Raw genomic sequence first — 22955 nt, 5'->3', positions numbered from 1 at the left:
CATGGTGTTATCCAGTGCTTTTTAATTTTATTTAAATGCTATTATTAGTATTATTTTTTCATGTATGCCATTTCTTGTGTTTTTTATTTATTTTCTTATGTATTCATTTTCATTCAATTTAATTGAGTTTTATTTAATTGAGTTTGCTTGTTATTTATGTGTTTGTTTAAATGTTTGTTTGTTATGTATTTGTTGCTTAAATTTATCTGTTTGTTTAAAATTTGTTAAATTATTTGTTTGTTTAATTTATTAAAATGATACGTTTCAACAAGTTGTGAGTGTTGTGTTTTTAAACCTAAATATGTAAAAATAAGAGTTCAAATTCAAGTTGAAGTTAAAAAGAAATAAATACAAATGAAATAATAAATGCTAAATATTATAAAACTATTGTTGAATTACTTAATACAAAATAAAAAAATATCAGGTACACAATATGAAAAATGAGAGCATGCATTTTCTCAATTGTTATGAAAAATTGTATTCATTTCTGATAGTTGTTGTATTTTAATTGAACATTTTGTTTATAATGATATATAATATTATAATATAATGAGTGAGTTTTAAATCAATACAAGTGTATATCTCTGTAGAGCAAAAATAACCCTGTTGTATTCCAAGTAGTTTGATTGACATCTCCTTTGTCCAATCAGGAGAGCTGCGTCCGGGTCCTTCTTTATCGAGGAGCCAGTAAGGAGATGAAAAACAAACATGGCCACACCCCCTTTCAGGTAATGACTGTGTTATCAGTTCTGTCCCAAACCAGTTCTGTTTCCCCTCTGTACTAAACTATCAAAATAATGATTTCCTTCAATGTAGATTTATAGATTGCCTTATTGAAATGTTTAAAAAAAAAAAGTCTCACAAAGCCTGCATTTATTTGATCCACAATACAGCAAAAACAGTAACTATTTTAAATATTGTTTTACTATTTAAACTAACTCATCTCTTTTTCAATAGATTTTGTAATTTAATAGATTTTCTAATTGTAATTTAATTCCTGTGATTTCAATGCTGTGGTGGCACAGTGGCTCAGTGGTTAACGCTGTCTTCTCAGAGCAAAAAGGTCGTTGGTTTGAGTCCCAGCTGGGCCTGTTGGCATTTCTAAATTTGCATGTTCTCCCAGTGTTGGCGTGGGTTTCCTCCGGGTGCTCCGGTTTTCCTCAGTCCAAAAACATGCGCTATACAGGAAATAAATAAGCTAAATTGGCTGTACTTTATGAGTGTGTGTGTGAATGCAAGAGTGTATGGGTGTTTCCCAGCACTTGGTTGCGGCCGGAAGGTCATCCACTGCATAAAATGAATGATTTCAATGCTAAATTTTTAGAATCAGTCACACAATCCTTCGGAAATGTATTATTATTAGTAGTAGTATTAGTAGTAGTAATAGTCATAGTAGTAGTCGTAGTCGTAGCAGTTGTAGTAGTAGTTGGCGTAGTAGTTGTCATAGTCGTGGTAGTATCAGTTGTAGTTGTCGTAGTAATATTAGTCGTAGTTGTAGTAGTCGTAGTATTTGTCGTAGTAGTAAAAGTTGTCATAGTAGTATTAGTCATAGTTGTAGTAGGAGTAGTAGTAATAGTCATTGTAGTAGTAGTCGTAGTAGTAGTAAATAAAATAACAGTTTTAAACACAACTGAAATTAACAATTGAGTTTTTTTTTTTCTGGATTATTATTTTTTTATTATTATCATTATTTGATGAATAGAAATATCCAAAGATCAACATTTATCTGAAATAAAAAGCTTTTGTAATACACTGTATCTTTTTAAAAAGAAAAATCAGTATTACTGTGTTTGTAAAAAAACAAAATGATCGAAATGAGTACTTTTATTTAGCAGGGATGCGTTAAATTGGTCAAAAGTAATGCCAAAGACATGAATAATGTCACAAAATGTTTTTATTGAAGATAAATATTCTTTTGACCTTTGAGAAATGTCTGAAAAATCAAAAGAAAATCAAATCAACATAATAAAAATAAAGTTTTTTTAATGATTTCTGAAGGATCGTGTGGCTGGAGAAATTGTGCTGAAAATTCAATTTGTAAATCACAGAAATAAATTACATTTTAAAATAAATTCATGTAGAAAACATTTTTTTTAAATAGTAAAAATTTTTTAAAATGTACAGTTTTTGCTGTTCTTTGGATCAAATAAATACCGGCTTGGTGAGCAAAAGAGACTGTTACTGTTCTAAAATTTATGACCGGTAGAGAACATTGCGTTGCTTTTTCTACAGGTTGCTGTGATGTCTGGTCATTTCGAGCTTGGAGAAATCATCAAAAATCACAATGACGCAGATGTTGGTGAGTGTGCATCTTTATAAGGAAAAAGGAGCTATTTTAATCCAGTTTTAAGGCAGTGTCCCATGGTTCCTTCGTGAAAATGTCAAAACCCATAATGCACTGTGACAAGCACAATGGAAGAAACTCATCCAAGATGCTGACAAATCAAGCGAAATGGTGAGGAATGTGATTGCTTCATATACTGTAGTTAATATAATTTTTCAAATGCTGTATTTTTTAGAATAATAAACACTGTACGACAGTATGCTCTATATTTGCTAAGGGTTGTGGAGGTAAATGTACTTGAAAATGTATTAAAATAAAAATATATTGTATTTAGGTATAAAGCAAGCAGCAGTTTAATCCCGTACACATTGTTTGTTCAACCCGTTTTAAACTATTTTCTCAATTTTCGTGTAATTATAATGTTATGCCTTTATACAGTTAAAAGCCCCTATCCTACAACCGACACAATGTGCAGTATCAGGCACAGAACAAGTGAATATATAGCAAATGCATTTGTACATCCATGGGTGTGCTGGTCTAAATAAAAAAATTACTTGAGGCGCATTGTTGGCCCTATTTGGAGGTAGCTGCAATAGACTTTTCCATTGATTAACTAAGAACTGCTCAAAAGTCAATGGCACAGTTTGTTTATTTATTTTTTTGTTATTTAAAGAGTTGCCTTAGTGATGGGGGGGTCTAAAATGCACGTACACCTTACTTATTTCACACACAGCGATTCACAGCTGCACAAAAATATCTTTAAATATGAAAAATTACAGCATTAAAATGTGAATTATAAATATTGACTACATGAATATAAAGAACTAGCCCTTCTCCTGGGCTTAGATGAATATGGCTTGTTCTGTAGATGATCTTTAACCTTGGATTAACCAGATTCATTTCCTCACTAGTAAGGCGTTCGATTATAAAGTCTTAAAACAGTCATGGCTTATAAAGTCTGTCATGTTAATAGTGAATCCACTAAACCGGACCACAACTTGTACAACTACTCTTTCCCAGCCATTGATGAAATAACCCGTCAATTAAGAGAAAATGCGCTGGGTACACCAACCGTTTTTCCTGCACTTAAATGATCAAAAGTGGATTCAGACACCAGGTGACTTTAGACCATGAGCTTAGATTGTTAAAATATATAGCCCTAAATATTAAACTGCTAATATTAAAATACGCATTTGGTCAAAATTGTGAGGTGTCTCTAACACACTTCATTAATTTCTTTCCAAATTTCCTACCAGTTCACTTCTTTTAGAGAATGCCTATGTAGACAGTAGACATTGTAAATAACTTTCTTGCTGATTACAAGACACACACACACACACACACACACACACACACACACACACACACACACACACACACACACACACACACACACACACACACACACACACACATGTGATATGAACATATCAGAGTAATATTACTGAAATTAATAAAAAAAAAACTGAATAAATATATTTTTACACACAAGTAAAAAAAATAGTCAATGAAGGGCTGAAGATAAATCTGCGGATTGCAGCGCGTGCAGATTCCATGTGGGCCGAGTTATATCATTTGAGCATCAATATCTCAATGTGTGTATCCGCAATAGTCACATCTTTTTATTAAAGATTTAAAGATTAGGATAATATTAACCATCATTTATACGATGATAACAATGTTGTTTTATGTTTGATTGTCGTTTTTATATATGCTTGTAATTCATTATATTTTATGCAGATGCATTATATAGAAAGAAATCTTGATCAGCCCAGTTAATCTAAAGAATAAAATCTTTCCAAACAAGAGCTATTCAAATCATCTGGTGAAATTATATTTATATCGCAATAAATTTCACAGCCATCAAAATATCGCAGTGTTTCTACTTTTATATTGTTCTTCTTGTTTTTTTTTTATTGCTCTTGTTTTTAATGTTGTCCTTGAGTTACCAGAAAGGCATCGTTAAATAAAATGTAGCATTATTATTATTATTATTATTATTATTATTATTATTATTATTATTTTAATAATTTCTTTTCATTTTATTTTTAATTTATTATTATTTATTTTTTCTTTCAGAGAAAATGTTTATAATTCATACATTTAATTTATTTTATTTTTAGGGGATAGTGGGAAAATAAGAAAAATAAGACAATCTGTATTTTTTCCTATGTTTTATTGTATACTTTGATGTATTGTCTTGTTAAACATCAATAAAAAATATGTAAAAAGGTTTCATATTATTAATTAATTAATAATAATAATAATAATAACAATAATAATTATTTTTTTATATATATATATATATATATATATATATATATATATATATATATATATATATATATATATATATATATATAATAATTATTATTATTATTATTAATGTCAGATTTTTCCCGTATCCTGCAGCCCTATTTTGAATCATCAATATATGATCATCAATATTCAAATCTTCCATCACATCTTTAAGGCAGCTTCCTAGGTTTCGAAACCGAGCCCATCTCCAACCTTTTGTTCTTTCCTCTTTAGTACCGTTTTTGGAAACTCCCAAATATGCTTCTCACTTTATGGATGGTGCATTAAATCAGCCTCTGTCGACGGGTCTTCAGCATCCTCACCCGCTGCTCCGGGCTAAGAGCGAGAACACGATGACCACCATCATGGATCCTACAGTGATGCCCGCCGCTGCCAGTGTACCACCTGCTCAGGTAGAGCTTCAGCTCATGCAGGTAAACTTAAATCCCCTCCCAAACACACAGACATCATCTGTTTACTCTGGTTTCAATCAGACTCAGCGCAGAGCCTCTTTCGCTATGAGGAGCTCCAGCAGTCCCCGTGGAGCCCGAACTCGCTCCCCGTCCCGTGGCAGAGAAGGAGGAGAAACGGAGGAGAAACACCACAAACAACGAGGCAGACAGGGGTCAGTTCACATACATTACATGCTGTCAGTCTGCCATTAAATATATATATATAGGTTTGGTCACCCTTGGTAAAAAGGAACAAAATAAATCCGCTTTGTTAATTCTTTTTAGAAAACCTGGAGAATTTGATTTGATTCCTTAAGTTTCCTCCAAACTTAAAATTGCTAACAATTTCGACGTATTATAGGAAGAAACATGGGAAAAAACGGTAATACTTTGTAATAGCTGCACACTCTGAATCATTCATTAAGCATTAGCTAACAGGGAATTCATTATCTGTTAGGCATTAACTCTACATTAATAGACGTTAGTAAGCAGTTTATAACTACAGATACAAATGCTGTGCTTATGTGCTTAATAGTGTAACTCTCATACTTTATTATTTAATAATTGTTCATTGTTAAATTCAGTATTACATTATTTACAAACCGTTTGTGTTTAAGAGTAATTGGTGGCTTTTATAACCATTCAGAATGAGTTAGTAATTGATCAATAAACTGTTCAAATCAACATTTAGATTTACAAACTTATTTCAGCAAATAATATACAGCTTGCAGTGCTGAAATACAGTAATAATTAAATACTGTAATATATATATATATATATATATATATATATATATATATATATATATATATATATATATTAGTGCTGTCAATCGATTAAAAAAATTAACTAATCAATCACACTTTTTCGCAATTAATTGCGATAAATCACATTTAAAAGACTGAAACTTGTCATTTTGACTATTCAAATGTAAAATTAATGTAAACTCAAGACAAAGAAACTATTTAAATTCAAAATATGCTTGTTTATCAGAATGTTTGTTCAACTTGTAACACAGATTTCTTCTTGTAAACAACATACCTGCAATAAACCACCAAGATCCTCAAACTGTTGGCTTGAAAACCATATATATCACAGAAATAATAACACAGGCGTGTTAGTGCCATTTGAATTTCAAAACAATCAATACCAATAACAAACTAAAATGATTTCCATGTTGGATTATAAGTGAACTGCAAAAAAAAAAATAAATAAATAAATAATAATAATAAAAATCCAAAGTACAGCATTGCAAATATGGAAATTAGAAAATTACAATAATTATGTATTGAATACAAACAATTGTACTCATTGAAAAGTTGTAGTGCTGATAGTTGAGAACCTTAATTATAAAGTAGAACAATTTTGCTTAGTCCTCCTTTACATTCATCCAGTTGCTAAAACAGTCCAGTCTGTTGACATTACCGGGGGACAATGTGGCCCTTTTCTTTTGAATAATGTGACCTGAGAGTGAGAACAGTCTCTCACAAGCAGAATCACCGAATCAGCCACTGGTGTTGCGGCAAGGACGTAAGAATTGTAAGAAGCTACGATTTTAATACGATTGGGATAATACTTTGTTTTAGAGTCTATTATGTAAACAGCGAATTTTGATTACCTTGACGGACCATCCGAGTCACGAAATAGAGAGGTTTTTATGTTTCCATTCAGAATGCGGTAACAAATTCCAACAAAACAATAGCCTGGTGATGCAACATTAATTCTTTATACTGAAACTTTCCTTCTAAAAGGGCTTCCTTGGTCTAATCCATATTTCTTTGCAAGTTGAACACACGTCGGCCACAACAGGAAATAAAACTGCAACTGCGTATATTTTTTTTACGCATTCAATATTTTAAATTAATTGCATGCGTTAACATGCTTATTTTGGCGGCTCTAATATATATATATTGTGTATATATATATTTATATATATATATATATATTTATATATATATTATATAGATTATATATTTTAATTATATATTATATATAAATTTATATATATATATATATATATATATATATATATATATATATATATATATATATATATATATATATATATATATATATATATAATCAAAATCATTATAATTGTTAATCGTTATAATTATTATGATTGTTGTAATTCGCTTTTTCATTTTATTTTTAGCCATTTTTGGTCATTTTGTCATTTTTATTTTCAGTTTTGTAGATGGAAATCTGGATGAAAGTGATTATTGTAGCTCATACTCATTCCTGTAAAAGCTGAAAATCCAGCAAAATGTAAATGTTAGCTGTTTATTTACTGTTGTGGCTCTACAAACGCAGAGAAACAGCAGAGAGGAGAGGAAGAGGAAGAGTTCAGTCTGTGCTGCAGATCATCATCAGCTCTCAGCAGGTCTGAAGTTCAAACCCATGGAAATGAGAAGCACCTCAGGACATCATAAATTAATAAATGAATTTCCCAGGATGCCTCGGGGTTGTAATTACATTTGTTTTCTTTTAGTTTACCGCGTCAATTGATTTCCATGATGCTAAACGTCGCTTCGGTGCCTGAACAATCCCAGACGGTCAGGGACTTTTCCGGGTCAAATTTCTCACCAAAATCAAAACACAATACAATAAAGGATGTTTTGCTAACAGGGGTGGCAGAGTGACTCAGTGATTAGAACTGTGGTCTCACAGCAAGAAAGTCTCTGGTTTGAGTCCCGACTGGGCCAGTTGGCATTCCGGTTGCTCTGGTTTCCCCCACAGTCAAAACACATGCGGTGTAGGTGAATTTTGAATAACCTCAATTTTGTAGTGTGTGTGTGTGTGTGTGTGTGTGTGTGTGTGTGTGTGTGTGTGTGTATGGGTTTCCCAGTACTGGATTGCGTCTGGACAGCATCCACTGCATAAAAAATATGCCAGAATAGTTGGTGGTTCATTGCGCTGTGGGACCCCTGATAAATAAAGGACTAAGCTGAAGGAAAATGAATGAATGAATGATATTTTGCTAACAGCTTAGGCCTTTTTAAAGGGATCCTGTTACACTTTTTGCTTTCTTTAATGTGTAATGTTACTCTTTGAGAAAATATATTTGCAAAGTTTATTATGAATGAATGAATTTTATTCAATGAATGAACACATTGCAGTATCTCACTTTAAAGACTTAGTTGAGTTGTTAGTAGAAGTGTGTTGTTGCACACAGATTTAATAAACACATGCTATTAATTCCACAACTTTTTACAGTCACTTATACTCATATATCCAATATAGTGTACAGTATTTACGAATTAACCAACATCTAATTGTGGACAAAGTCATTAACTAGACAAACCAGCTATTAATCTAAATTAATAAATGCGCTGACATTACACTAAATAAATAGTACAATTTATTGAAAAAATTGTATAAATAAAATAACAATGTAAAAAATGTGTAACAAAAATACATTTAACATAAATAACGAGATTTAAAGGGCACCTAGGTTTACCCTTTTTTTTCATATTTAATATAAGTATTTTGCTTCCCCAGAATGTGTCTGTAAAGTTTCAGCTCAAAACACCCATCAGAGTATTTATTTTAACTGTTTGAAGTGTCTGTATTATAGCTGGAAAAAGTTTTTTTTTTGTTGCACTGGGCCTTTAAGGCTAGTCATCCCCGCCCACCGTTCCCACGTGCCTGACAGCAACATGCCTCAATCGCCGCCCTCGGCTGCCTCAGGAAGCAGATCTCACATAGCGTTTGTGAGAAATACTACAGTAAGAAGTTTACCAATCAGTATTTGATGCATTTTTTGTGGAGTTGCAACAATGAGTTCACACACACACACACACACACACACATAGAGTAGACACACACACACACACAGGGGCGCAACTACACATTTACTGAGGGGTATGCGGGTTCAAATTTTGTGTGATCCCTCTTATTTTATATTAATTAATTAATAATAAATGAAGACAAATTTTCAGATTAATCTTATAAGTTTTGACATTATGTATGATTTGACAGTTTATTTTGTTAAAAATAAATTCAAATCTAAACAGTTACATCTACATGAACACTTTCGGCTGTGGGACTGCATGTTATTGTGTTAAATGATTTTGAATTAAACAATAACAATATTATATTCGTTTAAAATGCAAAATAATGTTGTTTAACAAAACATATTTATTTATTTTTATTATTTGAAACTTTTAATAAGGATAATTTTAAAAATAGTTTTGGCACAACGGCGCCCCCCCATGTGTGGCGCCCCTATGCGCCGCATATACTGCATACCCCCTTGTTGCGCCACTGCACACACACATAGAGTAGACACACATAGCACAGACACACACACACACACACACACACACAGAGAGAGAGAGAGACACGCGGCTGTGCTGATAAGGTGAATCTGAAATGAATGGCTGTACTACATTACACACGTGCACTGTTTTAAAACATGTTAAACTTGTAAAACTCACTCTTGATCACGTTTGATGATGATTGAACAGATCTTTTATTTCCGGTTGCTTTGCGCTTGGCTTGTCTTGTTGATATGATTATATGCGTTACTACGGAAACATGTAAATATTGTCATTCAATATTGGTGGGCGGGGGGACCGCACTCCTACGTCAAGTTGCGGTCATTCTGAAAACCGCTCCAATTGGTCCATCGTTTTTGTGTTGTTAAATTTGAAAAAACAAAAGGGACTGGGTGTGTTTATTGCACCCCTATATGACAGTATATACACTATACTTACACACGTCTGTCCAAACAGCTTTAAAAGTAGATTTTTCACCATAGGTGCCCTTTAAATAAATTATACATTTTGCAAGTAAAATAGTGAGTAAAAATATTTTCTGAGTTTCCAAAAAATTTTTTTTGTTTTGTTAATTGTTTATAAAATGTCGTTTTTATATCTTGTTGTCATTCTCTTATTTTTTATGTCTAAGGGTAATTTAATTTCTACAATCTCACGACTTTATTATTATAATCATGTTTCCGGTTATACTTTAGAAAAAGGTTTCATTATTTAATGTTAGTTAATGTATTAATTAACATGAACTAATTATGAGCAATACATGTACAGCATTTATTAAGCATAGTTCAACATTTACTAATGTATCAATAAAATCCAAATTCACACTTGTTAATGCACTGCGAGTTAACATGAACTAACTATGAATAACTTCATCACTAATAACTAGGCCCACATGGAATCTGCAGATTTCTGTATATTTTTATCCCATTATTGAGTCTGTGTCACACAACCAGCGATCGCTTCCCAGAGGATCGCTGGTTCTCACACGAACTCTCTAAACTACATTTCCGCATTTCCCAGGACTACATTTTCATACATGCACTGCTCCCAAACACGCACGCCTGCTCACTCATCTATCCTGATTGCAATCACCAGCTGGACCTTGTTCACAGACTGATATCACTCCATTCATAAGCCACTCATTCACGCTTCCAGTTTGCCGAGTCTTGTTTGCTTTCTAGTGACATTACAACGCGTTTCCATGTTTTGTTTCTCCGTGTTTCGATCCTAGCCTTGTACCCTTGTTATCCTGTTTAGCCGCCTGCCTTTGACCTTTTGCCTGTTTAACGTTTAAGATTCTGGACTGCCTTTATATACCCGTTTGCACCTGATGACCACTGCTTGCCTGACATTGAATAAACTGCATATTGGATCTTACCTCCTGTTGTCTCCTGTCACTCCACCCAGTCCATATCACTATGTATTTACTTGTGTAAATGTGTGTAAATTTATATTTATCCAGTTTTTTTTTATTAATTTCATTAATATGATTTGTGATATATTCATATTAGAATCATCATATGATTTGTTTTGAATACAGTTTGTAAAGTAACATGTCCTGGTTTTACATGGATATATTATATAAGAGGCTTGCATTGTGTAGCAAAAAGGTGAATCTAATTGGATTTGCATTTTAAACCTTAAATAAAAGTTAATAAGGTATTGTTTTTTATTTCATATGTTAAGTTTTTAGTTATGATACTCCTAACAAGATTCCACAAAAATCTGCAGATTTTTTACAAAATTTTCTGTAGAAAGAGCAAAAAAAAAAGTCTGCAGATTCTGACTAGGGTTAACAAACATGAACAAATACTGTAATAAATATATTGTTTATTGTTTGTTCCTGTTAGTAAATACATTAACTAATGTAACCTTATTGTAAAGTGTTACCATGTTGTCTTTATTCTGATTTTTATTTCTTTTATAGCATAATGTAATGATAAGGATCCTCACCAATCACTTAAGAAAAGACCAAAAGCATTAATGTGTATATTACTTTAATGAGAAGAGAAATTGGCTTAGGGTGAGGCAGTGGCGCAGTAGGTACTCACAGCAAGAAGGTCGCTGGTTCGAACCTCGGCTCAGTTGGCGTTTCTGTGTGGAGTTTGCATGTTCTCCCTGCCTTCGCGTGGGTTTCCTCCGGGTGCTCCGGAGTTTCCCCCACAGTCCAAACACATGCGGTACAGGTGAATTGGGTAGGCTAAATTGTCTGTAATGTATGAGTGTGTGTGTGAATGTGTGTGTGGAGGTTTCCCAGAGATGGGTTGCGGCTGGAAGGGCATCCGCTGCGTAAAAACTTGCTCAATAAGTTGGCGGTTCATTCCGCTGTGGCGGCCTTGGTTTAATAAAGAGACTAAGCCAACAAGAAAATGAATGAATGAATGAAATTGGCTTAAGTGTCGTGAAAATGCCCTCAATATTTTCATATTTTCTCATATTTGAAGCATTTCTTAAGGATTTCTTTTGCTTTTGGCAGTGCATTGTGCTCTTTCATCAATATTTTAGGTTAATAATATTTCTTACACCATCAGTGACAGTGTTTTGTTTTTATTTAACACTTGCAATAGTGCAAACCATCAAGATAGCAGTCAAACATCAGGGTCATTTTCACTAAATTATTTGTTTGAGTGTTCATTCGTGTTTCCATCATTACCTCTGTTGTCCTGGTGTGTGTTTTTTTACATGCTAACTGACGTCTGTATCTCTCTTATGGTAGATTACAGAAGCTCTGACTCACTATTTTGCACGTCGTGATTTGCTCTGTTAGGCTTCTGGCCAAAGCGCCACTGCCACACTGAGTTAATTCTTACTCAGTGGGTTAGAAACAAACACTTTACACTGCTGTGTAAAACATTCAATCTTCAGGCTAAAGCCTTCGTTTTATACTGTAGATTTTATGAAATGTATCTGAATGGACTGTTGCAGATTTAAAGGGACAGTTCAACACAAAAAATGTGCTCGAGTCCCATTTACTGTCTAAATGTGGCGTATGCACAAAATTGATAGGAGAATATGTGCAGCTGTAAGTAAACATTTTTTTACTCAATATTGACCTCACTGAACCACTTTATTCTATCATTCATTTTCCTGAGGCTTAGTCCTTTATTCCGGCATATGTTTTACACAGCGTGTGCCCTTCCAGCTGCAACCCAGTACTGGGAAACACCCCTACACTTTCATTCACACACACACACTCATACACCCAGGCCAATATTTTCTACCCAGTCCATTTATACCGCATGTTTTCGGACTTTGGAAATTTACGCCAACACTGGGAGAACATGCAGACTCCACACAGTAATGCCAACCGGCCCAGCCAGGACTCGACCCAGCAACCTGCTTGCAGTGAGGCAATAGTGCTAGCCACTGAGCCATCGTGACGCCCTATTGAACACCTTCAAATCATCATATGACCCATAATCATTAATAAGTGAAGGCAACTTCATTCTGGTTCACTTTTTCAGAAAGTTTCTGCGCAAATTTTATAAATCAGATCCGTGGTTAGTCACTCAAGTTCAAGTCATGCAAGATTTTCCTTCTTAAGTAGAAGATTTGTATTGATTCTTATAATCAAAGGCCCTTTAAGGCAAGTCATTTCACTCGGCGGTCATCTACATACAACATAAATAATAAAACATAAATAAAAATGTCTTGTTTTAGTCCTATCAAAATAGCAAACACTGAACATCTTTCTATATTTAGCCTGCTTTATTTATTTATGTATTTATGTATTTATTTATTTATTTATTTAAGACTACTTATTAGTACTAAATGTTTGTGCTTTCATTAGAGTTGTCTTTTACTTCTTCAATTCTATTTTCCAAAATGAATCCTCTTTGCGCTTAAAAAGTTTACAATAAAGCGTGTTAACAAATTTTAAATGATTAATGAAGGAATTATAACGCTTTGACTTATTGTTTAATATCATTTACAAGCACAGTAGCATATTTAAAGCTGCTGTATGGGCTATTTCTGTCCGTTCGCATCCCGTCCCTTTACGCCCCCTGGCGGCTCATTCACAAACTGCGGTCATACACTAAAAACAGAGCGGCACCTATTTCAAACGGCGGCGGTACATGCTGCGGCGTTAATAGCCACTTTGAACTCTCACCTACTGTACTTTGGTATTATTTTGTTATTTGCATAAATATTTAAAAATCGTATAAATGTTAAATAAAATATTAATTCATTTAATAACCCGCCAACTTATCCAGCATATGTTTTATGCTGCCAATGCCCTTTCAGCCTTAACCCAGTAATGGGAAACACCCATACACTCTCACATTCACACACGCACACTCATACACTACGGCCAATTTAGTTTATCCAATTCACCTATACTGCATGTGTTTGGACTGTGGGGGAAATCAGAGCACCCGGAGGAAACCCACGCCAACACGGGGAGAACATGCAAACTCCACACAGAAATGCCAACTGACCCAGCTGGGACCTGGACCAGCAACCTTCTTGCTGTGAGTCCACAGTGCTAGCCACTGAGACATCGTGCCGCCAAAAAATATTATTAATATGTTACTTGCACTGTGTTTAAAAATCATATAAATGTTAAATAAAATGAAAATAAGTAAGTTAAAGTGCAAACCATACTATTCAGCTTGACGTTGAACGTTTTTTTGGTGTTTGTGTGTTTGTAGAGGTGGCGGAGGTCAGAGGAAAAGACTCTACAGTGCTGTTCCAGGCCGTGTGTTTGTGGCGACACGTTCACACTCGGCTCACGGCGAGCGCGAAATCAGCTTCAGCAAAGGAGACAAGGTCAAAGGTCAGAACGTTTTGCTGATCTTGTTCACTATAAGTTAATGTCATACCAAAACTGAATGGGAGACTTATTGTCTGTGATAATCACTGTGTATAAAACAAACAAAAGCACTGACTGCATGATGAAACAGATTAGTTTGAACGAATCTAATTTATAAAAACAAAAATATCTCTATAGACATCCAAAATATGCATTTGCAGACATCCCAGGTCTCCCGGAAGTTGCGGGAGTATCCCTGAAATGCATAGACACTCCCGGATGCCCGCAAATGAATGATAATCTCCCGGAAATCGCGCGTCTCCTGCCCGGTCCTTAAATATGTTGCACACCCCTCTCTCCACTGCATCCCTACTAGCTCTTCAGGTACGTCGCGCGCAACTCACCCCCACCGCTCTTCCATAGATATATACACTAGATATCGCATAGGGACCCTGAGCATGCGTCAATAGCGCCGCCACATTGGTACAGTGCTCCCGGGACAAATGTCATTCAACCGCACTAGTCAAGACGTTAAGTCATTACGTGAAGACGCGGGACTTTAGCGCTGTCTACGGGTGTAGTAACAAGCAAACAAAGAAAACAAAGCACAAAGGCAGAACATTTCATAGGTAATATTAAGTTTTTTTTCTGTTTTTGTATGTTCTGAACTTTTGTGCTAATCAGGTAACGTTATTGAGGATAACAGTCACTTACTGCATTCACCATACGGCAAAGCAGCTCCAACTCGCACTAAACACTCGGCTTATGCTAGTTTTGTTGAATAAAATCAGCAAACAATGCAAAAGAAATATGTCAACGAGATGCTGCGCTGCCAGAAACTTATATTATTGTCGCCTAACTTTAGTGAAAGAGTCGTTCGGGGGATTCATTCACAAACGAATCGCTCCCTCCGTCAGTATGAGAAGTGAAAGCAGGAGAGGAGGTGTGTTTCAGAACATGATTAGATCAAATTAAACAGGCAGGGTGGATAGTACATTTCTGTACACACAAACACAAGCTTTTTGTCAGAAATGCGCGTGCGGTCACTGATCCATCAATGTAGAAAAGTGATGTAAAATTATAATTTTCGTAATTAGAAAAAAAAAAACTCCCGATCATAGATATATGTGTATATGTGTATATCTCTGGCTTTGCATGGCCACAGTCCTCAACTGTACCTTGGTCCCGCATTCATTTCAAAGGAGCGCTACCCTGTAGCAAGATGGCGGCGCTATTGACGCATTCCGTCCAATAGACAACAATAGGCCAGGCGACATCTAGTGTATATATCTATGCCAAGCTTCAAGTACGTCTTGCGCGCACACGCCACCCTTTACAGATACGTCGCTCACTACTCAACAACTCCCCCCCCCCTTCAAGCACCCACTAATCCGCTAACTCCCGCAAATCAACTCTGTATCCCCCGGAAATGACTTTTTCCAACTTGGGATGTCTGCAAAGTAAACAAAGAAGAGCTGTTTTAACAAATAATAAACACAGGAGCATCATTGCAAATGTGATACGGAACTGCTGCTAATGTCAAGTGACAGTTTAGACATAATATTGTTCATTAATTATTTCATTTTTAACTTATTTTTTGTGGGCCGGGTCGCGGGGGCAGCAGTCTTAGAAGAGAACCCCAGACTTCCCTCTCCCCAGACACTTCCTCCAGCTCTTCCTGGGGTATCCTGAGGCATTCCCAGTCCAGTCGAGAGACATAATCCTGGGTCTTTCCCGAGGCCTCCTCTCGGTGGGACATGCCTGGAACACCTCCTTGGGTAGGCGTCCAGGGGGCATCCGAAACAGATGCCCGAGCCACCTCAGCTGACTTCTCTCAATGTGGAGGAGCAGCGGCTCTACTCCGAGCTCCTCCCGGGTGTCAGAGCTCCTCACCCTGTCTAAGGGTGCGTCCTGCCACCCTGCGATTGAAACTCATTTCAGCTGCTTGTATCTGAGATCTTGTCCTTTTGGTCATGACCCAAAGCTCATGACCATAGGGGAAAGTAGGAGTGTAGATTGACCAGTAAATCGAAAGCTTTGCCTTTTGGCTCAGCTCCTTCTTTACCACAAGACCAGTACATAGACTGCATTACTGCTGCCACTGCACCAATCCGCCTGTCAATCTCATGCTCCATCCCTCCCTCACTCGTGAACAGAACCCCAAGATACTTAAACTCCTCTAACAGGACTTTCCCCCAACCTGTAGATGGCAAGCCACCTTCTTTTGGAGGAGCACCATGACCTCGGACTTATAGGTGCTGATTCTCATGTCCATGTTCGATGAAGCCAACAGAACAACAAAATCTGCAAATAACAGAGATGAAATTCTGTGGTCCCCAAACCTGGACCCCCTTCAGCCCTAGGCTACACTTTGAAATTCTGTCCATAAAAATTATGAACAGAATTGGTAACAAAAGGCAGTCCTGCTGGAGTCCAACATGCACTGGACACAAGTCTTGACTTATTGCTGGCAATGCGAACCAAACTCCTGCTCTACATACAGGCACGAGACAGCCCTTAACAGAGCTCTCTGACCCCATACTCCCCAAGCCCCCTTCACAGAATGCCATTTGGGACACGGTTGAATGCCTTCTCCAAGTCCATAAACACATGATATTACTTGTATTTTACTTAATAATAATAGTACTTTTTTGTTTTATCTGTGAAAACAGTTGGGCAGTGTTTCCTTTCTTAATTAAATTACAGTTTAAGACAACATTAGTAGTTGTTCTGTTAAACATTTATTCTTTTCCATTCGGGGCAGTAGAAATAATCCCTCGCATTGAACCCTGAGTAGGCGTGGCCAACCATTGTCATTTTGTTTGCACGTTATCGCACCAACTGGGGGATACCAATTAAGGGCAAAGAGGCGGAGCATTAGCGGAGCTACAGACACATGCTGGCATTTTGCTTAGACTGGCTTTCCTATGGAAGAAACGCTTAATACTTCATTACCTGCGACTCGTTTGTGTTCTGACCACATGTGCTTGGTTGTACACTATATCAATAGTGTTTAGACTTTTAAAAACACTGCTGTAATACATTGAGCCACTAAGTATTGTTCTTATGGCGTTTTTCAATATGAGGAAAACGGTAATTACATCCAAACACTTCAGATATAGTCTGTGTTGGTAAATGCAAGGCTATTGATAAAATCCAGCAGCACACTGTAATGACAAAGCTTCAGATGACTGTTCTAGAGCCTATAGCTAATCAGTCTGTCAGATTCTGGAGTGCATTACAGCTCTAAATATGAATGATAAATGATCTTAAAGAAAACAAATACATTTATAGAGATAGTATATAAGTACATAACTTCACTCACCTGGGAAATGGAAGCCATGTGAATGGTTTGTGAGCACAATTAAGTGCACACAGCATGCCATATCATCTGATAATTATAGGAAATAATTCCAAAAGGCAACTGACTGTGTAAAGCCACATAAAACATCACAGAAATACAATGAATATGCCGAGTTCAGCAGCTAATCAGCTGGAATCAGCTGAGGTGAAGTGTCGGCGACCAGTGAGACCTGGCTGTCACTCCAGTGGCCACGCCTTTAATTATGCTGACTTAATATGTAATGTAATGTGTATTTATATAGCGCATTTATTGTGTATGGCCATACACTCAAAGCGCTTCACAATCATGAGGGGGGGTCTCTCCACACCATTACCAGTGTGCAGCATCCACTTGGATGATGCGACGGCAGCTACAGGACAACGGCGCCAGTGAACTCACCACACACCAGCTATTGGGGGAGTGGAGAGACAGTGATAGAACCAATTCGGTGGATGGGGATGATTGGGAGGCCATGATCGTAAGGACCGATAGAAAGACTTTGGCCAGGACACCGGGGTTACACCCCTGCTCTTTCACAAGAAGTGCCATGGGATTTTTAATGACCACAGAGAGTCAAGACCACGGTTTAACGTCTCATCCGAAAGACGGCGCCCACTGACAGTGTAGTGTCCCCTTCACTTATACTGAGGCATTAGGACTCAATCAGACCGCAGGTTGAGCGCCCCCTGCTGGCCTCACTAACACCACTTCCAACAGCAACCTAGTGTTCCCTAGTGGTCTCCCATCCAGGTACTGACCAGTCTCAACCCTGATAAGCTTCAGTGAGTAACAGGTCTTGGGCTGCAGGGTGATATGGCTTTGGCTTATATAATATAACCTAATATAAAGGAAATGGATGAGTTATAAAATAATTCACCCCCTCACAGTTTTCATGAAGGGTAATATTAGCTATATGAACCAAAATCTTTCTTTGTACCAGTCTGTAAACACCTTTTTCTGCTGTAAAGTTGGCCATTTCAACAGTGGGCTCAATAGAAATTTGCTTCATATGGAGCCTGGACTAGCGGAATTTGATGAATTGCAGTTTGAGTTATTCCATATTGGCTTCCCGAAGATGAGCGGGAGGTTGCCGCTTGGCTTAAACCAGCCAAAGATTAGCAAAAATCACCCTGAAAAACCTAGCTATTATTCTGTAAATATCGTCTGTTTTATCACCCATTAAATGTCATTAAATTGCAAACTCAGTTTGTGTAAACTTGTGAGTAATTAAAGCTCGTTTGAGTGTTGACCTGTTATCTCTATCAGTGCTGAGTGTGGGTGAAGGAGGATTCTGGGAAGGAACAGTGAAGGGCCGCACAGGCTGGTTTCCTGCTGAATGTGTGGAAGAGGTGCTTCCCCAAAACCAGGAGCCACAAACAGGTACTTTACACAAACACACTCTCTCACTTTCATAGCACGTGTGTGTCTTTTAAACAGCGGAGAGATTGAATAACTAATGCTGCATCCTGAATCACATACCTGTACTACGCACTAAAATTATGTACTGTAGATGTGTTTTAAACCAGGCGTGCAATACCTAGTTCAACTACTGGGTGTCAAACTTACACACTGCACCTTTAACCAGATTTTTAAATATATCTTGATTATTCATGTATTTCAATGTTTTAAATGCACAATAGTGTGTCGAATGTTTGCCAGTTTGAAGAAATTAAAGTATGTAAAATGATTTATATTAAAATATGTTTTGAATGATTTGTTTGTGGTTCATATGATTAACCAGTTTTTTTTAATAAATAGTTTTTTTTTTTTTTAATAATTTTTAAATGCACATTATAGCCCCTTTCACACATACAGACCTTTCCGGAAAATTACCTGCAATTTTCCGGAAAGGTCTGTATGTGTGAACAGGCCCTTTTTGAAAATACCGGTAAATTCGTTCTGGCTATTTTCCGGAAAGAGAAGTTGTAAGATTACTGGTAATTTTCCGGAATGCTGTGCAGTGTGAATGCTAAAGGAAGATTGCAGGAAAGAGCGTGTGCACGTCTAGAACGTGCTGACGTGAGACGTCTACTTTAGCCAATCAGAACAGTCAGACACATTCACGTCCACGCGGTTTATGAGACTAAAAGCCTTTGAATATTTTCCCAGACACATTCAGCTGCTAGAAGTTAGTCAGATCACGTTTATATGTTCATCTTAATGCCAACGGTGTAAATAATTATCGATAAGATGCTTATGATAAGCCGTTGTTTGTTTACCTTCAAGTTTTGCGTGTGCCCATGAAACAGCCCATGAGCACACACACATATCATGTACATCTCGACATGCAAAAGTGTTTCTCTAAATGTTTTCATCGAAATTGTTCACAATACTGATCCATTCACAGAGTTTGTGATGTAGTCAAATGTTTACAAACAAAAGCGCAGCCGTTTAAAGCTCATTTCTGGTTAATGATGTCAGAATTTACCTGTGTTTTGGAATGGATGTGTGAATGCTCTTTAACAGAAAAATTCCGTAACATCCTCGCCTGTGTGAACAGCGCTTTTTTGAATTTACCGGTAGTGTAACGAGGAGACTGACACGGAGGGATCCATTATGCAGTATTTATTAGTCAAGCTTTCACTCAAACACACAATATGCACTAAAGTGCAAACACACATCAACAATAGTCTGAAAGGTATCAATACTGGCGGTAAACAGACACAGGGGGATTTACCAGGCATGGGTCAAAGGCAGGCTGCGATAATCAGAGTCCGTGTATCAGGCTTGGGTCGTGGGCAGGCAGAAGGCGAAGCAGAGTCAGAAACAGGCTGGAGTTGTACACGAGAGATCAGGGAGGGAATAACGCTCAGTAATGCTGGAGCTAAAGAAGACTTCGCACTGACTGAGTGTTTGTGTGCGGCTTATAAAGGGTACGTGGGTCGTTAACTAGATTCAGGACAGGTGTGTGCACAATCAGCGTAAGTGGATGATGTAATGCTAGAAGTCCGGAGATGGCGGCCTCTGCTGGCCAGCGAGGGGAGTGACTGGGACCGAGTCGGTGACAGGTAAAGTCGTTCCGGAAATTTTCCATATATTCACCGGTATCACTGTGTGAAAGGGGCTTATGACTCAGAATGGCCTCAGTGACTCAGAATGGCCTCAGTAGTGTTCAGAATGACCATATATAGTATAAATGAAAATTCAGAGATCTCACACATTTTATATCAAACTAATGCATGATCATTTGAAGTTTTACTTATCTGAAGCTAAGATATTTTAGTGTAAATGTTATGATTTCCAAACCATTTTGCATGGATGACTAGAGCATCATTTAAGTTTAAATATTTAAAAAACATTATTAATAGTTTTAGTATCAAGTTTGATTAATTAGAAATCATGTATAAACTTCTGACAGATCGCATTTGTTAAATCTAAGTGTGGGTTTTTGTACGGAAATTTACAGAATAGCTGTATGCAGCATGAAAAGCCTAAAACACACCAGTGAATTGTTTAATTGAATTGTGACTCTTTTTCCCATGTTTCTAGAACGTCCCCAAGAGCTTTACTCTGTGCTGATTTGCCTACTCACATAATCTTCATGCACACGAATATGCAAAATCACATCAATTTGAATACATCACACTTCCACTTACACAGATATGCACGCCTACATGTGCTAAGTGTCAGAGTGTGTGTGTGTGTGTTTCAGAGAGCCGCAGTGAGAAGGCCAGGAGGAAACTGTTTCGTCATTATACAGTTGGAACATACGATGGCATCGAAGTGCCCAGGTGGGAAATGAACAAAATCTCAATTCACTTGTACGACCATTACACACTGTTGGATATAAATATTTCAATTTGAATTAAATTGACTTTTAATTGATGTGATATTATTTAATGTATCTAATTATATTTAAATAATAGCATTTATAAAGCATAACACAATAAAAATATTATATGTAAAGATATTTAAATAAAAAAAATTAAAATGTTATTAGAACTAATGTTTATATTATGTTATATATATTAATACACGCGGTTCTGTCTGGTTCTCAAATCTGATTGGCTGATAGCCTGATATTCTCTTATATCAGCACTCATACAGACTCCTCACCCTTGTGTATTACTCCGCCCACACAGAGGGAAAGCAGATCAATACAGTTTGACAAATAGTCCAGCTGTTGGAGAGTATAATGTTATGGCTTTTTTAGGCAAAAATGTAGTTGTTTTTAAAAAGCTAGTGCTTATTTTAAATATTTATAATTTTGGTGATACAGCACGTTGGCATCCATAAGCCTGTCATACTGAGCAGAGCAACGACAATTGACTTTCTGCCACTAGATGGCGACAGAGACCGCATAATAAGTCCTTAAAGGAGAAAAACTCTGCGTAATTTTAAACTGCAGCTTATCAAATCATTATAAAACAGGTAAGTGACATTCTAAGTTGATCTCTCTCTTTTGTATGTTGTAGAGCTGTGTTTATACCACAGTAATCTGCTAGTGTTTGCTTTGGCGTTTTTGGGCCTAATTATTGTGACCTCCTGATTGCATAAGAGAAATACTGATGGCATTTCATGTCGTTCAGCTTTATAATCTTAAAATGTCAGCAAAATCAGCTGTTTAGTCATCACTTAAAGTATGACAGTACAGAATCATTCAAACACTAGCTTTAAAGTGACGGTGAATGAGCAACGGTTTCTGCTGTTCTGAAATCAGCTGCAGATGTGAATGAATGGCGGAAGAAAGCAGTTTCTCGTACAAAAGGATTTTGAGACTCGAACTGCTACTCATGTGATATATATATATATATATATATATATATATATATATATATATATATATATATATATATATATATATATATATATAAATATATATATATATATATATATATATTTATATATATATATATATATATATATATATATATATTTGTATTTATGTTTATGAGTAATATAATTTGTTTTTATATATATATTTACATATTTATCATGCATTGGGGATCATTGTGGAACTTTTATATTAAATATGATATAATATTATTAAATTATATATATATATATATATATATATATATATATATATATATATATATATATATATATATATATATATATATAATTTTTCTTGACAATTCTTGTTCAGTAAAGATACAGTAAAAGCTTAATGTCATGAAATAATATACTTTTAAAGAACTTTTAGTATTATCATCAATGGTAACATTTGTTATATACTGAAAAAAAATGCATTTACATACATCGCACATATATTAAACACACATACCCTGTTCTGTTTTTATTACTTGTATGCATATTAGTTAATATTAAATAGTTCCTAAAAGTTACACTTTGTATACTACCACACTGTTGGTATGCTTATAAGTAAACTAAATTAAATGCACTCTTAGGTTGTGCTGTGCTCATATATTAGCAATTGCATCTTCTTACTGAGAATGTCCATGTGTGCACAAGTATAACAGGGCTCAACAATAAGGACTGCCTGATGGCCCGGGGCCAGCGTGAGAGATGCTCGGGGCAGTAGACAGGATAGTTAATGGCCCGTTTGGGCCATCGCTGCCCTGTAACCAAAGTTTAATTTGCC

At 36.1% G+C, this 22955-nt stretch overlaps 1 protein-coding gene across 4 annotated transcripts in view; it reads left to right on the top strand.

Moving 5' to 3' along the window:
* Positions 1-22955, top strand: part of LOC101884567 (SH3 and multiple ankyrin repeat domains protein 1) — a 146770-nt gene that overhangs the window by 70831 nt on the left and 52984 nt on the right. For all 4 annotated transcript variants that reach the window (XM_087309963.1, XM_087309964.1, XM_087309966.1 and 1 more), the window contains 7 exons: positions 651-728; positions 2233-2299; positions 4817-4995; positions 5077-5207; positions 13967-14091; positions 18677-18790; positions 21063-21141. In XM_087309963.1, coding sequence (XP_087166089.1) covers positions 651-728; positions 2233-2299; positions 4817-4995; positions 5077-5207; positions 13967-14091; positions 18677-18790; positions 21063-21141 — 773 coding nt within the window. The remainder of the gene's footprint in view (positions 1-650; positions 729-2232; positions 2300-4816; positions 4996-5076; positions 5208-13966; positions 14092-18676; positions 18791-21062; positions 21142-22955) is intronic.

The sequence above is a fragment of the Danio rerio genome, chromosome 24 (genome assembly GCF_052040795.2).
Source record: "Danio rerio strain M-AB ecotype USA chromosome 24, GRCz13ab, whole genome shotgun sequence".
Taxonomy (NCBI): Eukaryota; Metazoa; Chordata; class Actinopteri; order Cypriniformes; family Danionidae; genus Danio; species Danio rerio.
Note: the sequence above shows the minus strand (reverse complement) of the source record. Positions and strands in the feature narration are given on the sequence as shown.